General features: G+C 38.6%; 5 protein-coding genes across 13 annotated transcripts in view; 4 read left to right on the top strand and 1 right to left on the bottom strand.

Moving 5' to 3' along the window:
• Window positions 1-374: 374 nt before the first annotated feature.
• On the bottom strand, window positions 375-6,527 carry Mgat4a (alpha-1,3-mannosyl-glycoprotein 4-beta-N-acetylglucosaminyltransferase a). Of its 3 annotated transcripts, XM_076823667.1 has the most exons (11): window positions 6,013-6,527; window positions 4,629-5,260; window positions 4,513-4,559; window positions 3,802-4,112; window positions 3,596-3,726; window positions 2,860-2,967; window positions 2,582-2,775; window positions 2,365-2,501; window positions 1,409-1,524; window positions 1,246-1,322; window positions 375-1,051 (listed from the first exon to the last, which is right to left on the bottom strand). In XM_076823667.1, exons 2-10 carry the CDS (start codon window positions 5,160-5,162, stop codon window positions 1,293-1,295), a joined length of 1,608 nt encoding a protein of 535 aa, XP_076679782.1. In that variant the 5' UTR covers window positions 5,163-5,260; window positions 6,013-6,527; the 3' UTR covers window positions 375-1,051; window positions 1,246-1,292. The 3 variants fall into 3 exon arrangements, with proteins under 3 accessions (XP_076679782.1, XP_076679762.1, XP_076679772.1); XM_076823647.1 differs by having other exon boundaries at window positions 375-1,322; window positions 6,013-6,525; XM_076823657.1 differs by lacking the exon at window positions 6,013-6,527 and adding an exon at window positions 5,668-5,913 and having other exon boundaries at window positions 375-1,322.
• Window positions 6,528-8,222: 1,695 nt separating this feature from the next.
• On the top strand, window positions 8,223-11,406 carry Mtdna-helicase (mitochondrial DNA helicase). 2 transcript variants are annotated; one of them, XM_076823423.1, is made up of 7 exons: window positions 8,223-9,144; window positions 9,235-9,467; window positions 9,534-10,218; window positions 10,296-10,540; window positions 10,611-10,711; window positions 10,773-10,992; window positions 11,080-11,406. In XM_076823423.1, exons 1-7 carry the CDS (start codon window positions 8,895-8,897, stop codon window positions 11,248-11,250), a joined length of 1,905 nt encoding a protein of 634 aa, XP_076679538.1. In that variant the 5' UTR covers window positions 8,223-8,894; the 3' UTR covers window positions 11,251-11,406. The 2 variants fall into 2 exon arrangements, with proteins under 2 accessions (XP_076679538.1, XP_076679543.1); XM_076823428.1 differs by lacking the exons at window positions 8,223-9,144; window positions 9,235-9,467 and having other exon boundaries at window positions 9,548-9,689; window positions 9,754-10,218.
• A 145-nt stretch (window positions 11,407-11,551) lies between these two features.
• On the top strand, window positions 11,552-15,878 carry LOC143374885 (glycosyltransferase 25 family member). The gene is made up of 10 exons (XM_076823437.1): window positions 11,552-11,906; window positions 12,428-12,656; window positions 12,791-13,133; window positions 13,226-13,345; window positions 13,413-13,602; window positions 14,641-14,715; window positions 14,778-14,835; window positions 14,909-15,036; window positions 15,126-15,329; window positions 15,435-15,878. The coding sequence occupies exons 1-10, from the start codon at window positions 11,719-11,721 to the stop codon at window positions 15,607-15,609; spliced, it is 1,710 nt and encodes a 569-aa protein (XP_076679552.1). The 5' UTR covers window positions 11,552-11,718; the 3' UTR covers window positions 15,610-15,878.
• Window positions 15,879-17,362: 1,484 nt separating this feature from the next.
• On the top strand, window positions 17,363-21,615 carry LOC143374893 (RING finger and SPRY domain-containing protein 1). Of its 5 annotated transcripts, none has more exons than XM_076823468.1 (12): window positions 17,363-17,681; window positions 17,756-17,785; window positions 18,106-18,373; window positions 18,469-18,634; window positions 18,703-18,885; window positions 18,974-19,040; window positions 19,128-19,268; window positions 19,356-19,471; window positions 19,558-19,701; window positions 19,782-19,999; window positions 20,083-20,343; window positions 20,508-21,615. In XM_076823468.1, exons 3-12 carry the CDS (start codon window positions 18,159-18,161, stop codon window positions 20,593-20,595), a joined length of 1,599 nt encoding a protein of 532 aa, XP_076679583.1. In that variant the 5' UTR covers window positions 17,363-17,681; window positions 17,756-17,785; window positions 18,106-18,158; the 3' UTR covers window positions 20,596-21,615. The 5 variants fall into 5 exon arrangements, with proteins under 5 accessions (XP_076679583.1, XP_076679575.1, XP_076679560.1 ...); XM_076823460.1 differs by having other exon boundaries at window positions 17,756-17,870; XM_076823445.1 differs by having other exon boundaries at window positions 17,756-18,373.
• Window positions 21,616-21,913: 298 nt separating this feature from the next.
• Window positions 21,914-23,692, top strand: part of LOC143374834 (serine/threonine-protein phosphatase 4 regulatory subunit 1) — a 224,313-nt gene continuing 222,534 nt past the window's right edge. Inside the window, exons 1-2 of one of the 2 annotated variants that reach the window (XM_076823361.1) lie at window positions 21,914-21,964; window positions 22,048-22,092. In XM_076823361.1, the coding sequence (XP_076679476.1) occupies window positions 21,958-21,964; window positions 22,048-22,092 (52 nt within the window). In that variant the 5' untranslated portion in view covers window positions 21,914-21,957. The remainder of the gene's footprint in view (window positions 21,965-22,047; window positions 22,093-23,692) is intronic. The other variant, XM_076823354.1, reaches the window with a different exon arrangement.

The following is a 23,692-nucleotide window of genomic DNA, read 5'->3' as shown; positions in this document are numbered from 1 at the left end:
GTCCGCTCGACGTAGCTATGTTTCCGGAAAAACGCGAGGAAGGCAATTTCGTGTTACGTCAAGCAAACTTAGCTTCCGAAAAAACAAAACATAGTTCAGCATAGCTTTTGGTGAAAACGGTTCCATAAGGATGTATTGAAGCTAATTTTCTCAAACTCAGCCTAGGATAGGCTAGCTTAGCTTAACTTCCAAGTGGATCCCCGGCTTAATTCGATGGATACGATTAGTTTCCAGTATTTATCATTAATTATCCTTGTCATAATCACTATCAGAAGATCACTTTATATTCCTCGGTTGATATAAATTTGAGGAACTGTTGTAATTTTAAGACGTCGAGGAGTTGAGGCAATGTAAAAATAATTGCACAGTAGCTATATTAGTTACGAACAATGTATCGCGCGTTAATGTTCAGAAAAATATATTTCATTTTTTATGAAAATACATGTGTGTGTGTGTGTATATATTTATATATATAATATATAAGAAGCAATACGAAATAAATAATACATACACGAGAACAATACAAATTTCATATCACCATTTTGTTCTTAAAGTTTAACGAAGACCCGAGGATCTTTGATATTACACTTTTAATAATATATTACAGAAAGTTGTATCAATTGCACGTAATTATACATATTATAAATATACCTATATATTCTCTCTTCAACGATCGAATACTTTCATTTTGCGAAAAAAGCTAAGCTATCCGTTTGTTTCATTGGCCTTGCGTCTCTTAAAATAATCTGGCACTTACTTTTACCGCGATGTTAAGTATACTGCGCTCCCGCTCGCGTTAATAATCTTGTGCTTTAGATCACAAAAAAGGGGCTCCGTTTCTCCGCTGACATACGAGGGACACGTAAAATTATAAATCGTACTTTTATCCTTAAACGAAGTAACATATATTGACTACGCAGGTACTGTCTCGATTAGAGGAGTGGTAAATCTGGTCGAAAATCGGGTGACTGGTCGTTCTAACGCTGACCTTAGAAAAATGGTAAAACTCGGACGCCGCGTCGTCTTGTATAAAACCGAGCGATGTCGATTGCTTTAAGAATTAAATGCATTTTGTTAAAAGTCGTCGTGGCGACGAATGGTACTTTCACTCGCGTGATATTTAAGCAATTTCTTTGCGCTGGACGGCATTAAACGAACGATCTTCAAATTAAAACCTACTACTCACACAGTAACACAAGAATAAAACTAAGAATAATTTAATAATTAATTCATTAAGTATATTACCCCTGTAAATGGTGCCGAAAAAATTGTCTGAATACCTTTCCCGGAGGTCAACTAGGATGATCTTCAACTATGTGAATCTGTAAAAGGCAAAATGCGAAAAAATCAATCTCTCTAATGAATTATTTAATTCTTCTTTGGTAGTTCTTTTGTGAGCAGGCCTTACCTCGGACAGGATCGCCCAGTTTTCACTTTCGCTGTGCACAGTCAGGCGAAGTATCAATATCCGTCCAAATTTTGGGTCTATCGTTCCTTGAGCAATCCCAAGCGCGTCAAATTTTCCTGATACAGAACGCCCGATTTAAAACACATTCTACTAATTATACAAACATAGGCTTAGGATCAGGGCCAGCGATGGGGGGCTTGCCGCTCTTAGAATAAAGGCCGTCGCGCATTTTGGCGAAGCGCGGCGATACGAAGAGAAAAGTTTATAAACAATTGATTCTCATGGAGCAGCGACGATTAATTAATTATTATTAATTTCTTTGATTCGCTCCGCTTTGCACCAAATTCCTCCTACACAATATACCTCGGCTTCTTAAGGATGTATCGGACGTACAATATTAGACAAAAGTATATGAAATTTGATATACTTGAATATCTGCGTCTTACGCATAGTAAATCTAGACTAATCCAGGGACTTTAAACCGGTATGAGTTTGATACCGGTATTACGTCAACAAAGCTATACCGAAACCGATATCGTACCAAAACAGATGGTACCATTTCTTCAACATTTTTCCAGCTGCTTTATCTGTCAAGATCGTCTCTTCCCATAAGAGTACGTGTAAAATCAGTGAAAATTAATATCGTTATAACTCAGCAACCGTTTAGTGAATTTGTTTAAAATTTTTCGAGCACATCAGGAAGATTAAAAAGTACACTCTCACCAATTTTCCTCAACTTGGTACCATTTCGAAGATACATCCTTAAAACACCCGTTTGATAAAAGTTAAAAGAAATTCTCCTTTTGCGCCCGATGACAGGGGTGGCTCGCACAAAAAAGCACAGCACACCACTGATGCTTCTCGAAAGAACCACTTAGTGAAAATTAAAAAATTCTCCTTCCGCGTGGAAGGTGCCCATGTCGCTGGCGCGCCCTGTTTATAAAATTACACTGTACCTATAACAATATAGCCATCTTCGGTAATATCGTTGCTATTTCTATTGATGGACGTGGATAACTCCGAAAACACTTCCACTGTCGTGTTGTAAAATCTGTCAGACGGGTGTTCCGGATTTCCACTTCTAAATAAATACCTGTGCCGACAAGAAAGGAAACAATGATTGCAATATCCACGTTAACGAGTCGCTTAAAGCGTCGCGTAACTATAGAGTACCTTTTTATAAAAATAGGATGCGAGAATTTGAACTTTAAATGGTCTCCTGGTTGTGGTAAAAGTCCCCAAAAGAATGATTCGCCTTTGTATGCTTTTTGCAATGTATACTGTTTATAAGGTTTGATTCGTGTTTCGACTATCGCTTGTGGATTCTCGTGCGCATAATATAATGAGATCTTGCCGAACTGTTTATCCTGAATGTGACATTTGTAGCTGTTATAACGGGTGCGTTCAAATTATACAGAGGAGTTAAGGAAGCAGTTGTCTCTTCGATTTACCTTTAATTTCTGCACCTTCCCCTTTAAGGAAGAATGCGTGCCTATGTGTTGGAAGAGGGAGGGTTTATAGTGCACCCACAGCTCCGCTTTAGCCATTTTGCAATGTTTCTAAAACATACGAAATATAAGTACACAATCCGCTTTGCTCGTTTTCTCCTTAAGGGGAGGTTCCGGTCTAGAAATGTGGAAAAATCGATTTTTTTTTTCATTTTTCCAATGATCGACCTTTTAACAATACGTGTTTAAACTTTAAAAGGATTTTTTGAAATTCTAAAAATTTCTGAAGTTGTAGGCAGTAGGTAAAACTCCTTCACGTAAAACTTTAACCGTGTTTTCCTTCAAACAGTGTTCTTCAAACTGATGGGACAAATATCTCGAAAAGTTGTTAACCGATTCGATGGAAACCTTTTTTATGTTGAAGAATATACTTTTCTGCAGGGGAGGAAACCTCTAACATTTTAAAATTTTTGAATTCCTGAACACCTGGAAGATAAATATCATGCACACCAGCGGGCGAAGAATTTTACGCGGCATGATGGTCGATCATGCATAACTCCTATGTTTATTATTGAATATTAATAAAAAAAAAATCTGCAACTTCTTCGAAGATGCATAAAAACATGGTCCAAATTTCAGATAAATCGAAACGCTAGGTTCTTAAAAAAAAACTCTGAAATTTTCCTATATTTTTAGCCCCCAAAAAATAGGATTCCCCCTCAAGAGTGTACATACTTACGCTATCTTTGTCAAGACTACAGACTTTTGTAGACACCAAGTGATCTAACAGCCAATCGACGGGCTTATCGTTATGAAACATTAAAAAGAACTGGATCAACCATGGCAGTTCCGCGCATTTAAATAATTTCCCTGCATCAAAAGCATATTGTTACTGCGATTCGAATTCAGAAGTAATTTTACCAACGAGTCTACGCAATACCGTACCAATAAATCCTAACTGACAAAAGTCCAGAACGAACCAACTTTCTTTTATGGCAATCTTTTGCAGCGCAAAAGATTTCATCGTGGTTATAAAATTCTTCTTAGCTAGAATGTCATCTTCTAGTTGCACGTAGAATGTTCCTTTCGCCTGGGCGTAAGACATAAGAAATGCAAAATCCAAATTCTGCTTCGACCTCCATACTACTCGCTGATGATCGTCGCCTAAAGTATCACGTAATTTGGATAGGTCTGGATAATAAGAAGCAGATGGAGATATCACGTCAATTACGCCAGCTTCGAACTCGGCTGGGAATCTGAAATAGAGAATTAACATTAGAATTTAGCTTTCTTTATATATAATTAAAAAATTAATGATAATTCGATGAGTTCATATAGTACAGTATTATCGCACAACACAATTTCAAATAGTGAAACACAGTTGTATATAAAGAAAACAGTGGCGGATTCAGAGGGGGGGAGCGCCTGGCCCTCAAGGGAAAAATACTTATTTTAATTTGCAAAATACTTATTTTAACTTAGCAATATGAAAGAAAATATGATAAATTGATACCAAAAAGAAAACACTTTTCCATTTAGCAGGAAAATATTATCGGGAAAGGTCCCTGGTTTATTTCACAGACGTACGCTCCCCCCCCCCCGAAAGTCCCAAATCCGCCCCTGAAAGAAAACGGATCAACTTAGTTTCCAACTTACTGAACTTCGATTTGCTTCGCAACATACGTCACGTACTCCAAATCCGTCTACAACAACAACAGCAGCTTTAATAAAGACCTTGTCAGCGGTTCCGCCACCGCATTGTAAACACTTACTTCCGCAACTAAAACAACAATTAAAGTATCCGCTGTTTCTGCAGGATTCATGCGATCCAGCAGGTTTTTAATCGTCGCCATTAAATAGCTCTGCACTTCCCTTTTTACCGTCGGGACGCCTAGTACCATACTGACCCCGTTGCGCCCCTTACTTTGGACGAACGCTGGGCGCAAACTGTTGGGGTCGTTCAAGAAGTGTGGAAGAAAATTATATATAGACGGTAACTTTATATTGGTCATGTTTGTCGTAGTGTTATTAAGTAGAAATTGAAGATCTGGTAAAATGTGATTACTCTCTATTAATTGTAATAACTGGTGTGACAATAGATTTATCTCTTCCTGGCTCGTAACATATTTAGCGTGCAAGTGCTCCAGCTTAGCTTGCAGCTCCGCGATGCTGTTCTGCAGGACCGCCTCTTCGCGCAAGTCTGATGGCGAGAGAAGGTTTAAAATGGCGCATGGTACTAGCACCACGGAGAGGATAATCAAACATCGTCTTCGTACAGGCGTCAAGGCTACAAAATGAGGCGTCATCTTCCTTACGACAGACTCTACATGATTGTGTCCATAATCTTGTGGGACGAAAATGAGTCCTTAATGTTATCACATTATAAAATCATTGTGGATTCGACCTAAAACACAGCGATTCGTCTTCATGTAAATCCAATACACGTATCAATATTCATTAAATTGAGCGTTGAGAAAATATTTCGTTAAAACAAACAGCATTAGATTAAATAAGCTAAATCGAAAAATTTTAAATATCAGTTGTAACATCTCACAAACGAAATGAAAGCATGCATAATTCAAAAGGAGTGAAGTTATACAGCAAAATTGCAGGTAGAAAATATAAATGAATTGAATGTTAATTATTATCATTTTCGAATTATCCCCAGGATCATCCGATTTCGTAAAAGTTACTTAATAATAGATTTCCATGAGAATTAATATGTGTTACAAGAAGCATATCCTCGCGCACGTTAATTGGAACAGAAAAAGGGTGGATAAGGTTTCGGTAAAAGGAGCTATATATATTTACTATATGTTTGTCAGTGTTCTATTCGTAGAAAAATCGAGTGAATTTGTCACGAGGAATCACACAGTGCCGAATGTTTCGAACGACGGCGGAACAAAAGCTACTACGGCGTATTAGTTTTGACGAATATCATTATCGATTATGAGATGTGCATTTAAAACCCTGGTGGTTCTGTCGAATGAAACGCAGAATACTTTTTTCCTTTTTCGTCGATAATAATCGGATATTACGAACGACCGATGAACTGATTATTTCATGGAAATTTTATCTTTGCTTTTCACTAAGGACTGTTTAATTTCCTGACCAAATAAATGCCCAACAATTTCGGAAAGAATAGAGTTCGCTTACTCGAATTTTCTCGGGGTCGTGACTTTTGGCCGATCGTTTCGATTCGTCTCGCGTTGGTTCATTTTACTGTTAAGGTGTCACCTGAATTTTTTTCCATTTTATCTCCGGTACAGATCAGTCGCGTATGAATTTTGTCCGAGATTAGGAAAATCGTCGCGATATATATCTCGTTATAATGGAAATTTATGTGTGTCGATACATAACCTATTTGAACCTATTTTATTGCCAAATTAAGCACTACTGTATAGCAGCACCGATGGTAGCGAGATGTGTGCATTTAAATTTAAATGCAGAGAAGTAAAAGAATGCGGAGATTTAAAGTTGACATTTCACGTGGAATATTTTGAGATTACTGAAAATGTAAAATTGTTCGCCAGTTGTGAAATGAAGCGTAAACAATTGTACGCGTATCGTGTTACATTTATATTAAGACTCGACGTGTAGATTTAAGGCGATTCGCTTTGAGGAAAGTCGTATGTATAGTAACGATGCGAAAATGTGAAAGATATTGATAATAAAAACATTTCTCAGACACTCTTTTAGTTTTTACTTTCGTTCATCTATAAACACTCATAAGTATTCGTTCGAAAGTATATGGTTCCATGTTTGCAGTCTTTGTGATAAAATAAATTAAAGAAATCATTCAATTATAAATTATTTTAAAGCAGCAGTCACTTATTAATTGTTGATATAGTAGAGTTGTGTTCTAAATATTAAGCTACATTAAACAATGAAAAAGTAACAAACGGAAACATTTGGCATCGATTCAATTGGCGGGGAGATATGTGTATACCTATAGGGTGTTCAAAAAATCGTGATATAATTTTCGCACTAGGGAACGTGTTCCAATTACCCTGCTTTGACGCCGACTTGCTCGCGAAGGAATTAATTACTGACTTCTCTTACTTTTATTATGCTTGGTGAAAATTTATATTGGGTTTTTTAACCTTTCTCTTTATTAAGGCAATTGTTTCGGGTTAAAATTGTTAATTTTTCATATTTTTTTAATTGAAATAAAAATACATGTTTTTGTCCTAATTACTGTGCCCTGAATAGTGCGTTGACCGTATTACGGTGACCTTTTTTGAGTAACGTTCCCGCGGTTAGGTTATGTCTTCGAACTTTGAACCGTTCAAACATTTTTTCCTCTACGAGTGGTGTTTGTATGTAATTTTAATATTCCCCTTTCATTACAAAAGCAAAATATGCAAATATAAATTTCTGTTCACCCGTTCTGAGAAACGAAAGTAAGGTTAGGTTTAGCAGTTACAGAGGGAGCCAGCGGGTACCGAGGGGTAGTAATCCCCTAGGGAGTGATCGAAACAACGTATATTTTATTTCAGAAAATGGGATGATATGGCTATTGGCGAACCACCCATTATAATAAAAAAAAGGTAACGCGCCATGGTAAATACCCCTATGGTGGTGAGGAAATTTTCCACAATTATAATACTGTCCTCTAATACGATTTTATAATTAACTGCATAATTGTTCATAAAATAAATCATAAAAAAATGTCACTTATTCCTAATCTTGTATCACCTACAATAGTAATAGCAAATTCGGTACCCCGCACTGACTCTGCACTGGTGCCAGAAAATGACTTGGATTGGTTGTTGATAGAAACGAAGATAGCTCTATAAGAATCAACGAATCCAAGTAATTTTTTAGCACCAGTGTAGAGTCAGTGTGAGTTACCGACAGAGATGGTCTGGAATTCCTAAATAAATCCTACTCGTAGTGTAGAAGGAACACCTATAAGAGTGGCACTAATGTGTGCGTGAAAATGTTGTGACGTCAGCCAGCCTACGTCCACTACGAGTAGGATTTATTTAGGAATTCCAGACCATCTCTGGTTACCGAATTCGCTATAAATTTTCGTTGGCGGGGCGGGGACGGTGTGGAGGCGACATGGTATATTATTGCACGGGGCGACAAAATTCATAGGGCCGACTCTGTACCATAGACATATATAGACAGAGCGTAAGCTGAAGGGGGTGTAAGATTCGCGGTAAGGGGAGCGATACAGGCAAATCGGTAACGCAGTGGTTATGCATGCCGAATGCTTCCGAAGCTAACCCAACGTGCCTGTATCTGACCTCTGCCTTTTCCCCTCCAAGCCTACCGTTCCCCTCAATAAATGTAACGCATACTGTTAAGTAAGTAGGTCCATATATGTTTTCTCATGTGCAAGTGTACGCCTTGGTTGCCACGTGCTTGGTCACTTGGCGTCAGTGGCTTTTAAACTGCGCGCCACAAGAGTTGAACCTCAAATTCTTCGTTAATCCTATATGCCCCTGCTGCAGTCACAAATCGTTCACGTGGTTTCGATTACATACATTCTACTTGTAAGCAGGGGAACATTAAAAAATACAATGTTGAGTGATGATTGGTGATGCTGACAAATCGATAATTCGCGAAAACCGATTACTCTCCCGAGTTCTCTGGTGATGTGCGCAGAAGCAATTGCCACAAATGTATACATATACCACAAACACGAGGCATACGTACAACACATCACAACACATTGCATATAACACGTGTCGCGCAAAATACGTTGAAGGAATTGCTACGAGATCAGAATAATTAAACAATAAATACCGGCTTACAGTCCGATGAATGTGAATAGTACATGCCAATAAGTATCAAGTAACTGTACCTTGACATTATTTGCGAAGCAGAAAACGAAATAGCAATAAAGGCTTTAGATTTGCCACTTTTTTTACCAGCTTTTGTAAAACATTGCAGATATCACTGTAATATTTATAATCGGATGTTTAATCAAAGGGAAATAGCATGAGGCAGAAATATATTATGTTATGACCTTACGTTTTAAATTATAAGAACCTTGGTAACCAGTTCTTATATATACATATTGTAAAATGCTTTTTAATTTATTTAAACGTGCTTGCGCTCGAAAAAGAAGGCAACAGTTCGGAAGCTTTATCAACAAATATTGCTTTCATGTGGAGAGCAGAGAATCCAAACATCCTGTATCTGTTTCTCACTTAAAGCTTTTACTCAAACAACGATCTTTACCTGTAATAGATGGGTATACTTGTATCGTAACGGATTGCCCTGTATGCAACAGTGTTACGAAAGAATCAAAGCTTTACGTGAATAAAACAACAGGTAAGCGCATTGCTTAAACGGACGCTACAATGTAGTTTCCTGTTAAAGTGTAAAATCAATCGTCGTAATTGGTTGCAAAATTAATTGCAGGGTTCTTTATGTGCAATAAATGTAAATGTAATGGATCGTGGGACGTACTAGAGAAATTATTGTCGATAGAGAAATCGATTGAAAAGCTCAAGGAATTGGATATGCTGAGAGCGAATTTACAGTCGGAAAAAGATTTCAGTAAAATATGGAGCGATATGAAGCAAAGTTGCCAAAGCATCGAAGATTTATCGACGGAAGAGTACAAAACTGTCCTGAGAAATTTTTCGCTACCGGTAAGGAAGGATGGAAGCTTATTAAATTAATCACGCTAAAATTCTAAGATGTAATATTTTTCGCAGAACGTTTCGCAAGAGGATATGCAGCAGTTAAACTGTATCTACGAAAAGACGTCAAACGTATTATATTTCCCATTAACAGGCTTAAACAATTGTATCGCCGGATATAAATCGCTTACGATCGATTCAAAGGAAGACAAAACAGTTCCTGCTTCTGGGGTTAGTGGTTGCATTAAATACAAACAATGGCACAGTAAAAGCGATAACGCTGCTGTGATTGTAGGAATGGTACACGATCTTCTAGCATTGGTGTCGCGGAAGTCGGCGAACACCGTTATCTGCCTTCCGTACAATTTGCAAAACCTACCCCAACAGTTATTACCGTATATGGAGTCTTTCAAGAGATTAGTATTGTGGTTCGGAAACGACGAGACAAGTTGGTATACCGCCAGGCAATTCGCCAAAAAATTGAATGAAAAACGGTGTTCTTTTGTGAGACCAACAGATCTGCAACCTCGACCAAAATTGGCTAGCGATATGGGCTACGATCTGAAAAGCATCGTTCAGAATGCTCAGCCCGCGTGGCACAAAAGTATAACTACGTTTCACGAACTCAGGGAAGAGGTGTTGAGCGATTTGCAAAATATAGACAAAGTGCAGGGTGTGAAATGGAGGAGATACCCAGCTCTGAATCGTATTTTAAAGGGCCACAGAAGAGGAGAGTTCACTGTATTAACGGGGCCGACAGGTAGCTGAAATGTAGTGCTGTATCGAAGGATAGAAGTTATCGACGTAAGATCTCTCAGTATCGATTGTTTTCCTCAGGATGCGGTAAAACAACTTTTATAAGCGAATATTCATTAGATTTAGCGATGCAAGGTATCAACACTCTGTGGGGTAGCTTTGAAATACGAAACGCGCGATTAGCAAGAACGATGTTGCAACAAATGGTGGGGGTACCTTTAGACGAACATCTCGAGAAGTTTAATTCGTACGCGGATGCTTTTGAAAAATTGCCGATTTATTTCATGACGTTTCACGGCCAGCAGAGTATCAAAATAGTGATGGAGGTAGGTGCACGGATATATTCCATTATTTTGATCTGATCGAGCGTAGAGCAACGGTAAATCTCTATTCTAGGCAGTCGAGTATGCGACGTACATTCATGACATAGCTCACGTAATAATCGACAACGTTCAATTCATGATGGGGATGTCGGACGATTCGAGGCACTTGGACAGGTATTCAAACGGTAACTCCTGTATGAGACTTGTCGCATAGAATAACATTGGCGTGTTACAGATTTTGGAAGCAAGACGACATTATAGCGAGATTTAGAAATTTCGCTACTAAATATAACTGCCATGTGACCGCGATAATACATCCGAGGAAGGAACGCATCGAAGAAGAGTTAACGACTTCGTCGATCTTTGGGAGCGCCAAAGCGAGTCAGGAGGCAGATAACGTACTCATTATTCAAGATAAAAGACTGAGCAGTATTCGGGGCAAGAAATATTTGCAAGTATGCGCGCAGAAAGCAAGACAATGCTAGCGACTTATCGGGAAACGGCGCGTAGAATCGGTTATTCAGAAGTCCTGTACTTTTTAGGTGGCCAAGAACAGATACAGCGGGGATTTAGGTATCATGGTGTTGGATTTTGATAAGTCCAGTCTCAGTTACTCCTCGAAAATGAAAACGAAACAGGAAGATAAAGACAAAAGGAAAACCTCTGCGAAAAGAGAAACGGAAGAACAAATTAAGAAGCAGACGCACATGTAGCAGAATAATTCACAAACATGTATAGAATGGATGTAATTAAATTTCACATTTAATTGCCAGTTACGTATGTGTATTGCATTTATTGTTACATTGTATGACCATGAGTAAAAGGAACGAAATTCATTGAATTGAAATAAATTTCGCAAGACAAAAGAAGACCATGCTTTTACTTTATTTTAATCTTTTGGTTATCATGCGACTCTAAATAATAATAATATTATATCGACGCCATGAATGTCGTTACAGCGGCAGTTTATTACTTTACCGACAGCAAGAGTTTGTAACGTGGGTGGTAAGATTTTATCCTAAAAAACGAGGTAATGAACGACATGGCGAAGAGAAGAATGAACGTGTACTCGACGTTTTTAAAAATTTAATATCTTCCTTACATTTTCCGTGCGAATTGAGTAATTCTAGCTAAACACCGAATAAAGAACGGACGGAATTGGAAAGGAGCAGATTTAAGAGATGAAATTGATAGAGATTGTTTTCATTTCTCTGGCACTTGTCATTACGTTATCGGCGACTGGCGGCAAAGACTCGAAGAAACCAACGGTGTTAATAACAATTTTGGTGCGAAATAAAGCACACACATTGCCATACTTCTTGGCCTATTTGGAGCAATTACACTATCCGAAAGAACGAATTCATTTATGGTAAGTGTACCTAGCGTAACCTCACTTTTCCATTGAAACTGTTCGAACAGAATCATAATAAGTTCAGTCTAGATTCAAATCTTACGGACGTACACTGTTCTCCATTAATCAAAAGAACAAAACTACAGAGCACATACAGTAAAAAATAATAATTCTTATTTTCGGTGACAGATTTTCGAAAAAGATTCTATCAAAGTTTACTGAAATATATTGCATTCCCTGAATAATAAGGTCCAAGCTTTCACATCTTCTACCATTATACCGTTAATTTTATCGAATGTACGTAAGTTTTAATTACACAATGTACGTAACATGCCAACAAGTTTATAATTGCCCGCCCCTCCCGCGCTAAAAACTCGTCGCGATGTTCTAGCGCGAATGCGTGAACGTTCCGATGTTCAACGTTGAAAATTTACCTTTCCATTATTATTTTTTAACAATAATTCGGGTTGAAAGAAAAGAACAAATAATTGGCGAATATGTGATTACTTACAACTTACATACGCTCCTTCCTTTAAAAGGATACAGAGTGACAACAACATCGATAAATCGATCGAAATATTGACTACATGGCTGAAGAGTAAGGGCAACGAGTATCATGGCGTCGAAGCAAATTTCGATGAGAAATCTCACGGATTCGAGAACGAGAATGGAATTGCCGAGTGGTCGACCCAGAGATTTCTACACGTGATAAATTTACGCGAGAAATCGCTCAACGCTGGGAGGAATATGTGGGCAGATTTCGTCTGGGTATGACTTGAATTTATTTTCTTTTCTTCGACTTCCGGTATCGGAGCATTTAAATCCCCGCCAAGACTTTTTGAAAAGCAAACGTTCTATTCGAAGAGAAGAACGTTGATCATTTTGCATGCTTATAATTTCAGATGCTCGACGCGGACGTTTTCTTGACGAATCCGAGCACCCTCGACGAATTGGTTTCGAAAAATCGGACGGTTGTTGCGCCGTTATTGAAATCGGACGGCTTGTACAGTAACTTCTGGGCCGGAATGACCAGCGACTATTACTATTTCAGAACCGACAAGTACAAGCCGATTTTGTTTCGCGAAGAAACAGGATGTTTTCACGTACCTATGATTCATAGCGCGGTTCTAATTGATTTGAGGAAATACGCCTCGGATCGGTTGACTTACGATCCGACTAATTTAAATCTATACGACGGCCCTACCGATGATATTATTACGTTTGCGGTCGGTGCCAACAAATCTGGTAAGCGTTAGGCAGTACAGCTCCTATTATCATTTTCCAAGCTTCAAATTCTTATCTAATGAGGTGCTCACCGGTGTTTCACCTTACTACAGCCATACCCCTGTATATTTGCAACGAGAATGTCTATGGATTCGTGATGGTTCCGCTAGAGATAGATGAAACAGTGGCGGAAGATCTGCAACGCTTGACCAATATCAAGACAGAGATATTATGTATGTAAAACATATAAACTCGTTATTAAACTTTAAACTTACAATCGCGAATCTTTTACTCTTTTAGCGGACAGTAATTATCTTCCGGTGTCGAAGGATCTCGAGCAATTTGTGCAATTCCCTGCTGAGGATACTCTGCAGGTGGATAATATTTATGTGATAAACCTTTTAAGAAGACCCGAGAGACGCGATAGAATGTACAGGCTTTTTAAGGAACTCGGTATTCGAGCGGAAACCGTGGATGCCGTTGACGGTAGGTAAGTGGAAATAAATGAATTTCACATGTGTGTACGCTAACATGTATTTTGACATTAGAAAAATAAGCCCTTTTCAAGAACTTTTTTTTCAGGAATAATTTACAGTTTTCAGACTAAAATTTGTATTACCTACCTTCAGTACAGTGTCTTAAGGGGGAACCCACCCTGAAGCTACAACAAATTAGGGATTTATTTGTTCGTATAAATAAAAATATAGGGCTTCGATTTTTTATACAGTTTTAATGTATGTATCTTTATTCTGCTGGAATTTTTTTTTATGAAAAATTGTACAAAATAACGGCGAACAAATAGGCTTCCTGGAGCACTGCAAAAAAACTGGTCCAGGCTCCCGGGAATTACTGGAACATCTGAGAAGGGAATACAAAGAAAATATATAAACAGGAATACATTATCTTTGACCTAGCGTAGGGTTTTATTGATATTTCAATTATTTAACTTTTTACAAGCATTTTAGTGCAAATTTGTATGTCAAAAATTAAAGTCAATTCTTGAAACTGCTATAATTTCCAAAATAATTTGAATTTTGAGAAAATCAGTGGACCAGTGTTTTTTACAGTCCTCCGGGAAGCCATTTTGTTCGCCGTTATTTTGTACAATTTTTCATAAAGAAAAAATTTTCTAGCAGAAAAAAGATACATACTTTAAAACTGTATAAAAAATCCAGGCCCTATATTTTTATTTATACGAAATCTAAATCTAATTTATACGGATCTAAAAGATTAATTAATATATTAAAATTAATGCATGTTCTTCTATTCATTTTTTTTTATTTAATATCTTAAGACATTGTACTAAAAGTAGGTAATACAAATTTTATACGAAGACTGTAAATTATTGCTGAAAAAAAAATTTCTTAAAGAAGTCTTATTTTTCCAGCCGTCACACAGTGGTGTTCCCCCTTAAATTTTCGCAATAAAACATACATATAGAGGATATCTTTCAGCCCAAGTGCGAATATATAATCTATCTTGGTTTTTATCGATCATGACTGAAATTGTATTGTATTTGTTTATTTAGGACATTAAACCAATCTGTTCTGGAGGATCTGGGGATAGAAATGTTGCCGGAGTATGCCGACCCTTATCACGAACGGTAAGTACAGTAGATGGAGAACGACAGTGATTTAAAGTGATAATAAAAATAAATTTTCGCAGGCTTATGACTATGGGAGAAATCGGTTGTTTCTTAAGTCATTATTCTATCTGGAACAAGGTAATCACGAAACTAGTCAAACGATATACACCGCGAAATTATAAACTATACTAAATAGTTGGGAAATTAATAGGTAATAGACGATGGTTTCGACAGTGTTATAATATTAGAAGACGATGTTCGCTTTGAACCGTTTTTCCGGCAGAAATTAAATTACATTTTAAAAGAGCTCGAGATCCTTCAACTCGAATGGGATTTGGTGTAAGTGTTCAATGTCTAATCAGTCTTGCATAATCAAATGAATTTGATGATCAAATCTGATTGAACACGAAAATCTAATGACTTAATAGCTATCTGGGAAGGAAGAGATTGGTGGAAAATGCTGAATCTGGGGTGGATGGATCGAAATACTTGGTGCATGCAGCCTATAGTTACTGGACGTTGGGGTACATTTTATCAGCAGAAGGTGCAAGGAAACTCGTAAATGCAATGCCGCTAAAAAAATTAGTACCCGTCGACGAATATCTTCCTATATTATCAGATGCTCATCCTAGGTAAAAAAAAAAAAACACCATAACTCTTCGTTATAGAAATGTATGAAAAATCTTATCCTAACGTTTCCATGCTATTGCATATTGACAGTCATTCTTTTTACACAGGGAGGCATGGAAATCATACTATCCAGAAAGAAATTTGATAATACTCTCTGCGAATCCATTGTTAATTCATCCAATGCATTATACCGGTGAACAAGGGTACATCAGCGATACGGAAAACTCTACGATCGTATTCGATGATGATGTAAATAAAGCAAATAAGCGGGAAGAGCTATGAGTGCCATAAAAATCGTATATACATAAGCGTTTTCCAAAAACTAGATATTAAGGGATTTTATAAACGAAACTATCGTGTGAGAAGGTTTCGGTTTAGACCATGACTGGAAGGTCACTGCCATCTATCTTTACATTATAAGAATACCAATCATGTAGGAAATAACGTGGATGTATAAATGAAAGATATTTTGCATATTTTCTTACTATTTGCTTTTGTAATTATACATATATAAATAAATCTTACAATATACGTGAATGTGTTTGCATAAATATGTGTGTTATTTTGTTACTCGCAGAGTTACGCTGCTTATAAATATACAATATTCCTGTTAAGATATCTGTTCAAAAAAGGTCAGCGACATTGACGCGAGTAATTATGACTGCAACTGTTTGAAATTTAGAAAAACCTTTTTCTATTAGATAAAGAATCAAATGCGTGCTGAAAAAGGCAACCCGTAGAACTACATATTTATTTGTAGTTTATGAATATTGTTCATAGTATTATTAGTATTATAGTTACATTAGTATGATTTTTCATTTTTGCATGGTTGATATTGATCGACTGAAATTCCCGTATTTATAAGAATTTATTTCTCGAAAACGGAAGAGTTGCGCTTTCCGTCTTTCTGCCCCGGCGCTCTCCACTACATTACATTCAGAACATTAAATAATATTTCTTTTTCTTTTCTCCTTGTATTTCGATCCTACGTCGTCTGCGCTGCGCCTCGACAAATGCGCGATCTGAGCCTTTGGGGCGGTATTCTCAGTCGCTACTTATTCTTAAGCAAATGCTTAAGCATGCGGTATCCTCTACTAACCTAGTAGCAAGTAAATTTCAGTGTTGGCGGTAAACTAATATTAGGGGCAAACGGAATCCAATTATTATTACTTCACTGGAATGATTAAACAGTGCATTAGAAACTTGTGGGAATATCAGTAACAGCGTGAATTTTTAATACTTTTTTCGGCGCACGATACGTGAAAGGGTTCGCAAGGGTACGCAAAATGGATTTTCGGAGAGAAATCCGCGTGAGTCGTTGACCAACCGAGCCAAAGCATACCGTAACAAAAGCCTACCCTCTTATGTCAAACTCTCTCTCTAAACAAGTCACACGTATACAAGTACGCAACACCTTTCAGCATTTCAACACATTTCAGAGTAGTTGCTGAGTTGGACGCTGTTCATGAACAGAGGTCGCTAAATTCAGTCCTCAAATTATGGGTCGGTAACACAGATTGGGTGGCGACACGAAGTCCCATAAGGTGATGGGTCTATTCTATACCTCGTCTGTGCTTCAGACCTCAAATTATGGGTCGGTAATACAGTTTGGGTGGCGACAGGACATCCATAAGGTGATAGGTCTATCCTATACCTCGTCTGTGGTGACACTGAAGACAATAGGATGAGAGGTCTATTCTACACCTGGTTCGTGTAAGGGGTATGCTTGTGTGGTGCGGTGCAAGCCAGGAGGGGATCGCATCGTTAGCAGCATAATCAAGCTTCGAAAATGCTGTGTAAATTAACAGCTTTCAAGTCTTTAATCTTCTAAGTATATAGAAAGAGAAATTAGACAATAATTAAAGAAAAAAGGTGAAATCTCCGCAACGGGATTTGAACACTGGATTTTATGATGTTATGAATTCTCGGCAGCGAGCGCCGGGCAGGCAGCCGCAGGGAGGGGTATGCTTGTGTGGTGCGGTATGTACAAGCGCTAGGAGCGGGCACGCTTTGACGCGGAGAGAGGGCAGAACCCGTGGGCGAAAACCCACGATTCTGGCATCACTGCGACTCGTGACTGCTCGCCACAACTCACTTGAACGGGCCTGACGTAAAATATGCTATAGTGCGCGTATCCTGTTATGCTGAGATTACTGTTTTGAAGATTATCGAGAACCTAACGTAAAAAGCACGATTCATAGCATGTAATCACATTTGAATGCGCATTTCATTCGAAGAAAAGTAACGTGGAAATGATTTTTCGAATTACCGCGTGATACACACAGTCGGAGAAAATTGATAAACGGCGAAAACATATATTACGAAAACATAACCAAATGACAGCCCCCAAGAAAGTATGTATATTCGCATAAATGACCTACTAAACACTTTAAAAGATAATCATGAATCTTCTCCTATTTTCAAATAGACTGCTGCAATCAGTCTAAAAATTTTAACTGTAAGCTGACTTTTAATTACGATATATGTTTCTTGGAATTACGTTTATCTGTTTGAAAGAAATGGAAAGGAAAACAAACAAGAATGTAAAGAGACGTTTTAATTACTTACGACCGAGCATGCCCTTTTATAATTATCTTTAATATTTACTGCGGCGAAGCTTAGCATTTTATGTAGCAATTCAATTCTTATGGATACACATTATATCTAAAGTTGCGCGTACCGTAATATTGTTCTTTCCAAACGCAAGTTGCTTTTAAGTTGCATTGAATATATCGTCTAATGGTACATACGCCACTTAATTGTGTAAATATTACTTAGAAATCACGTGTGTGATAGAACATCTTTAAGAATATCATCATAAAATTGTGGGAATGGGCAATTGTTTGTGTAAAGATACACTAGAAGAATTTGAAGTATATGGTGGACAGAATCATGCAGACGCTGAAAATACTGTGTTGCCAGAATCAAGTGTAGGTACAGTTGCATCTGGTGATGTAACTTCTACACCTTTCAAGTTTCCAACATCAGCGATCATTGATAAATTGGTACTTGAAACTCTGAGTGTTGTCGGCTGTGTCGTTGACAAGTAAGTTTGTACTTTCTAAATTGCTTTGCGTACAGCCTCGTACGTTTGTTAACAACTTCAAATTTAATCGATATGAAATTCTCCCGTGTATCTAGCGAGCGAGAACCCCCGCTTGCTTTATTAAAATTATATGCAATTGCTGATAAAGGGGATGGATGGGTACGAGTAATCAGTTCAATGATTAATGTTATTCCTACCAATAATCCATTAGGCTCCTCGGTTGTTACGCTTCTGTTACATGACTCGCCATTACCGTCAAAGGTACTATCGCACTTTTGCAAGCATCGTTGCAACATGGAAGGACCATTGTAATTACTTTAACTTTTCAGGAATCAGTTCTACGGTTGTCACATATACTTCAAACATCTCAAAAACATGGGAATGCTCAAACCAATGCGACACAGCAACGTAACATCTGTATGGTGTTGGGTTGCTTAGCAGAGAAATTAGCTGGCCCCAGTAGCATAGCAATATTATCTGATGCAACATTGGACTACCTTATCTCAAATCTTGTATGTTCTTTTTATAACCGTGATTGCAATGATCAAAGATTACTGTTTCAAGATTTACTTTCATATTCACCTTGTATATCGTTTCCAGAGGGACGAACTTGATCCTTACGTGGTCTTATATTCATTGATAGCTCTAGAGAAATTTGCACAAACGAGTTAGTAGTAACTATAAGAATCTTTACAAGCGACGAGAATAGTGGAATCGCTGCGTTATGAATTACATTAATTTCATGTTCGAACAGGTGAGAATAAGGTGACTATCAACAGACGTCTAATGCTAGAGAAACCAAATCCGCTACTGGAATTGGAGAAATGGGGCACGGAAACACACTATGTACGTCGTCAAGTAGGTTTTTGTGCACAGTGGTGTTTAGATAACTTATGTAAGTGTTTACACGTATCCTGTGTCTGATAACAAACAACGTGGAAGATGTGCAGTTCAGTGTAGGTGAATACTTTAACTGTTTCAGTCTTAATGGAAGGTAGGAAGTATTCTCATAACTCGGTCGATCTGACTGGTATCAATGTTATGTTGAATACAAAGGATGTAAGCGAGTACCTGAAAATATCACCTAATGGCTTGGAAGTAAGTTGATTTAGTATGACAGGTACTTGGATGAGAATTATTTATGTATCGCAACTTTTTTACTATTATTTTGATCGTTCCCTTAGGCTCGATGTGACGTGTACTCGTTCGAAAGTGTACGGTGCACGTTTCAAGTAGATTCAGGAAGTTGGTATTACGAGACAACGGTGATAACGACAGGAGTAATGCAAATAGGATGGGCTACGAAAGACAGCACATTTTTGAATCATGTAAAGTTCCGCAATCTTAGTTTAATACCTAGAAGCTGGACCTGCGAAACGACTTTATTTATTCTAGCTTCTTGTTTCAGGAAGGATATGGTATAGGTGACGATGAATATTCTTTGGCCTATGATGGTTGCCGTAGACTGATTTGGTACAACGGAAAGACTGAAAAGCACCACGACCGACCTTGTTGGAAAGCTGGTGACATCTTGGGTTGTTTGTTAGATATGAATAAATTAGAAATAATATTCTCTATAAATGGCGTACCACTCAAACCGTGTGTTCAAATATTCAAAACAGTGAGGTGCGTACACTTTTATTCGTGCTCGAAGGTTTGCTCAAGTTCAAGTAACTGAAACGAACAGGGGCACGATACAAATGTTTCAGGTCTGGATTCTTTGCGGCAGCTAGTTTCATGTCATTCCAACAATGTCTTTTTAACTTTGGAAATGTACCTTTTAAATATCCTCCAACTGATCGCAAATATAAAAAATTCAACGATTATGCTTCTTTGAAGCCAGAGGATAAGATTGTGCTTCCTAGACACATATATTTAGATCAACTGAGGAAACTTAGCGTTAGAGAAGATTCGTGTACATTGTGTTTTGACCAAAGAGCTTCAGTGAGATTACTCCCGTGCAATCACAGGTAACGCATATACATTTCTTTCATTCGATCTTAAGTTTGTCGATTCAGAATTTGGAGCATACCATGTGCGTGCTCGCGTAAGTGGTTTAGATTAAACGAGCATCAGTTATGTGGCCAGCCAAACATGAATATTTAAATGGAAATTAAACCGAACATTCTTTCAGAGGATTTTGCCAAACGTGTTCGAATCAGCTAGTAGAGTGCCCAATGTGCAGGGCCACGATCGAAGAAGTGGCTCTCGATAATACATAACACCACAAAGCATACCAGTGTTTCTTGATAATCTTCCACTACCTTTTTTATATTACACGATTCTCAGGAACTATCACGAGATAATCACAACTCCAACACCCCATACGCATCACACATTGGATATGATTATACTATTCTGTGCATTTCTTTTCTTACGATACAGTATTTTGAGTCGAGAGAAGGACTACGAATCAACCACAGCAAGCAGAGTTACATTTAAATGCATCGCGCCCCTGTGGTGTATTGTTTCGAATGTTAATTTCCACTACGCATAGGTAATTTACAGACTATTACGCCGCAGATCTGGGGCACACAGAAATATCATGTTACATCTGTTGGCTGTGCAAACTAATTTCCCTGGGTTTTCTCTATACATAGTTTGCATCTAATTAGACTATCTAAAGTAAAATAGCGAAGTGAAATTCAACCGTCTTTTTTACACTGTAGGCATTGAGAGGAGAATACGTGACAATTTAATGTTTGTGACTGGCTCACAAATACGTAGACTCTATTTTGTCCACGAACTTGAAGTTCTTCTCTGTTAAATTATGAAAGTCTGCATTACCTGTACTTGTCAATATTGACAAGCAAGTAAATGAATTTGCGCTATAATATAAGACTTACCTTAGGGAACTGTAAAATACTGATATCTTGTAGTGTATATTGAAAAAAAAATCATATATATATATATACACACACACATATATATATATATATATATATAAGCTTATATATTCTTGTGAAGACATAAAATATTGTCATATACATAACTTTGATTTTCATTCCTAGAAAGCCTTTCCTATTTCTTGGAATACTAATGTACATATCAAACACATAAGCCACATTTTATTTTACACCTTTCTTTTCTATCCACAGACTAGAACAGGTTTATTACTTTGTAATAGCTTAGAAATTATCCATGTACGATCCTCTTTTTTATATTTTCAGTTAATGTATCATCGCAATTATTTAACAGTGATTCAGAACTATAAGAAATAAAAATTGAAGACTTCCACGTGATATACCGTGCATACGATTTTGAATACTCGTTCTACTCGACTTACCTTAATATTCCTACACTCGAATATGCATGGGAGTAATTCACTCAGCAGTTTCCCAGAGTTTGTAGCACATTCCGATATCACTATTTTATTCATAATTCGACCGCTTCTATTGACAAAAGAGCAACTCGAACAACGACCCGCCCGTTACTCACTCCGATTCAAATGTTTAAAGAACCGTTGGAACGAGAATGAAAATAGCCAATATCGATATCTCCGCGGGCAGTTATTGAAGAAACGATCTCTCGATTCCGGCGAGTTGAACGCATGGCCACGAGGGCGCGTCGCAGTTTGTTACAACATGGCGGGTGAGTGAGTGCCTGTGGATCGAACGAGGCTGCCCGAAAACACGAGGGATTTTCAGCTAACCCGTGGTGTTTGTGGGTTTCAGATATATCCTACATGCAGAAAGGAGACCTGTACGACTCAGACGAGGGTGAGTACTGACACGGAAATACATTCTTGACGGTTGTAAATGTGCGCGGAAGGGGTCGGCCGTTCGGCACGGTGGCCCCACCATCCGAAGCATGCCAGTGTCTGGCGTGCGTGGCGGTGGCGTGGTCGTAAACTCGCGCTCGTCCCCTAAGTACACTTCTATCTCGCTAATTATCGAGGTTAGGTCGGCCTATCGGCGTTATCGCCGTCCCATGACAAGCATAGCCCCGGTACCTCTGAACGGGTGTCACGTTGCAGCTTTGACTGCGAGCCGTATGTCACGCCGTGATTCTCACATGCGCGAACAAGAGGCACGAGAGTGTCTCGATGGCGTTTTATCGGTTAGGGGGCGCCACGAAACGTGCCGCGCTGTGTTTACCTCGACCGCAGCCGGAGAGAAAAAAAAAAAAAGGAGAACACAGAAAAAGGGCACGCGGTCGCTTTGCGTCCTCATGCATTGTCCCCGCCTCTCTTCGGCCTTTTCCGCCAAGTTAGTAGACAGATCGAAATACCGTACGATTATTCAACTCCCTCGGTGTGCCCGTAATTTAACCTCCGTTCCCGATTTACGACTGACAACATGTCACCGCGATTACCAACGGTCAACAAGATTCCTTTTGACCCTGATACGCGAATGTAAGAATCTTCGAAACGAGTGGACTCTTAACACACCGCTGTCTTTTTTTTCTCGCTTTCGCGTAAAAACGCGATTAGCGTCGAAACTACGTGAATTCTCCGTGAGAACGGTTTCGCGGTATCGAAACAATTTCTGCCGTTCCATTGTTCTGTTTTCTCACTGATACACCCCTGCGCAATGTGTATATACATGCACGTGAACCCATAGAAAAGTAAAACCGTCTAAATCTGACAGAGTGAAAGTATTCCTGGGGGGGGGAGGGGGCCGAAGTAAACAAAGAGTTAATGCGCGGGTTATTCGCCTATCGGGGTTACTGATCTTTCGACTTCCAGCTATTTACTAGTGCCATCTGTCGCGCACAAAACCGAACCAGATTATTAACTCTCGACGTAGCGTTCCGCGGAAAATTACGAATACTTCAGCCCTTCGCTGCAGGAGCCTGCTCGTAGGTCTGACAAAATTTATTTGGCGGGAAAGTAAATAGAAGTCATAAACAATATATTAGCAGAATCACTTTCCACTTTTATTTGCACGTATTCTTAGCAACCAGGATCTGATACGTGACATAGAATCTAGTAAGGTATCAAGATTCAGGGCGTTCCGTACACTCGGTCGATAGCCGATTTATCAGTCGGTACATCGTGGAAAGACTTCACGTCTATCCGTGAAAGATATGACGCGCGAGCTGTTATTGGTGCACGCTGGACCCTGAGGACTGATAATAGTCGACGTTCCACCAATCTAGAGCATCTACCTTTCTTCCTTGTTCTGTTAACTAGCACGCAGTTGGCCCCGGCCGGTTTTATCTGGCATTCCAGAGGCCGTTTATCAGCTCGGCAAGCTTTTATTTCCCGGCCGCGGGCAGATAGAAAAACAGACACACTCAGGCCCGTGCCCTTTGATTCTCGAGGCGGCGGTCCGATCTCGATCGCGTCGATTTTTTCCGAGACTCTCGCGGGAGTAC

Source organism: Andrena cerasifolii, chromosome 1 (genome assembly GCF_050908995.1).
Source record: "Andrena cerasifolii isolate SP2316 chromosome 1, iyAndCera1_principal, whole genome shotgun sequence".
In the NCBI taxonomy this organism is placed as follows: Eukaryota; Metazoa; Arthropoda; class Insecta; order Hymenoptera; family Andrenidae; genus Andrena; species Andrena cerasifolii.
This window is presented reverse-complemented; position numbering and strand designations above follow the sequence as displayed.

Coding starts and splice junctions, on each gene's coding strand:
- Mgat4a (XM_076823667.1), bottom strand. CDS start 5,162: ATGACGCCTCATTTTGTAGCCTTGACGCCTGTACGAAGACGATGTTTG. Junction 2,776..2,859: donor GGAAGGTGCAGAAATTAAAG/GTAAATCGAAGA, acceptor TGTCACATTCAG/GATAAACAGTTCGGCAAGAT. Junction 1,525..2,364: donor AGATGGCTATATTGTTATAG/GTACAGTGTAAT, acceptor GTTCTGTATCAG/GAAAATTTGACGCGCTTGGG.
- Mtdna-helicase (XM_076823423.1), top strand. CDS start 8,895: ATGCTTTTTAATTTATTTAAACGTGCTTGCGCTCGAAAAAGAAGGCAA. Junction 10,712..10,772: donor GATTCGAGGCACTTGGACAG/GTATTCAAACGG, acceptor GGCGTGTTACAG/ATTTTGGAAGCAAGACGACA. Junction 10,993..11,079: donor GGGGCAAGAAATATTTGCAA/GTATGCGCGCAG, acceptor TGTACTTTTTAG/GTGGCCAAGAACAGATACAG.
- LOC143374885 (XM_076823437.1), top strand. CDS start 11,719: ATGAAATTGATAGAGATTGTTTTCATTTCTCTGGCACTTGTCATTACG. Junction 13,134..13,225: donor GGTCGGTGCCAACAAATCTG/GTAAGCGTTAGG, acceptor ACCTTACTACAG/CCATACCCCTGTATATTTGC. Junction 15,037..15,125: donor CAACTCGAATGGGATTTGGT/GTAAGTGTTCAA, acceptor ATGACTTAATAG/CTATCTGGGAAGGAAGAGAT.
- LOC143374893 (XM_076823468.1), top strand. CDS start 18,159: ATGGGCAATTGTTTGTGTAAAGATACACTAGAAGAATTTGAAGTATAT. Junction 18,886..18,973: donor ACTACCTTATCTCAAATCTT/GTATGTTCTTTT, acceptor TATCGTTTCCAG/AGGGACGAACTTGATCCTTA. Junction 19,041..19,127: donor AGAGAAATTTGCACAAACGA/GTTAGTAGTAAC, acceptor ATGTTCGAACAG/GTGAGAATAAGGTGACTATC.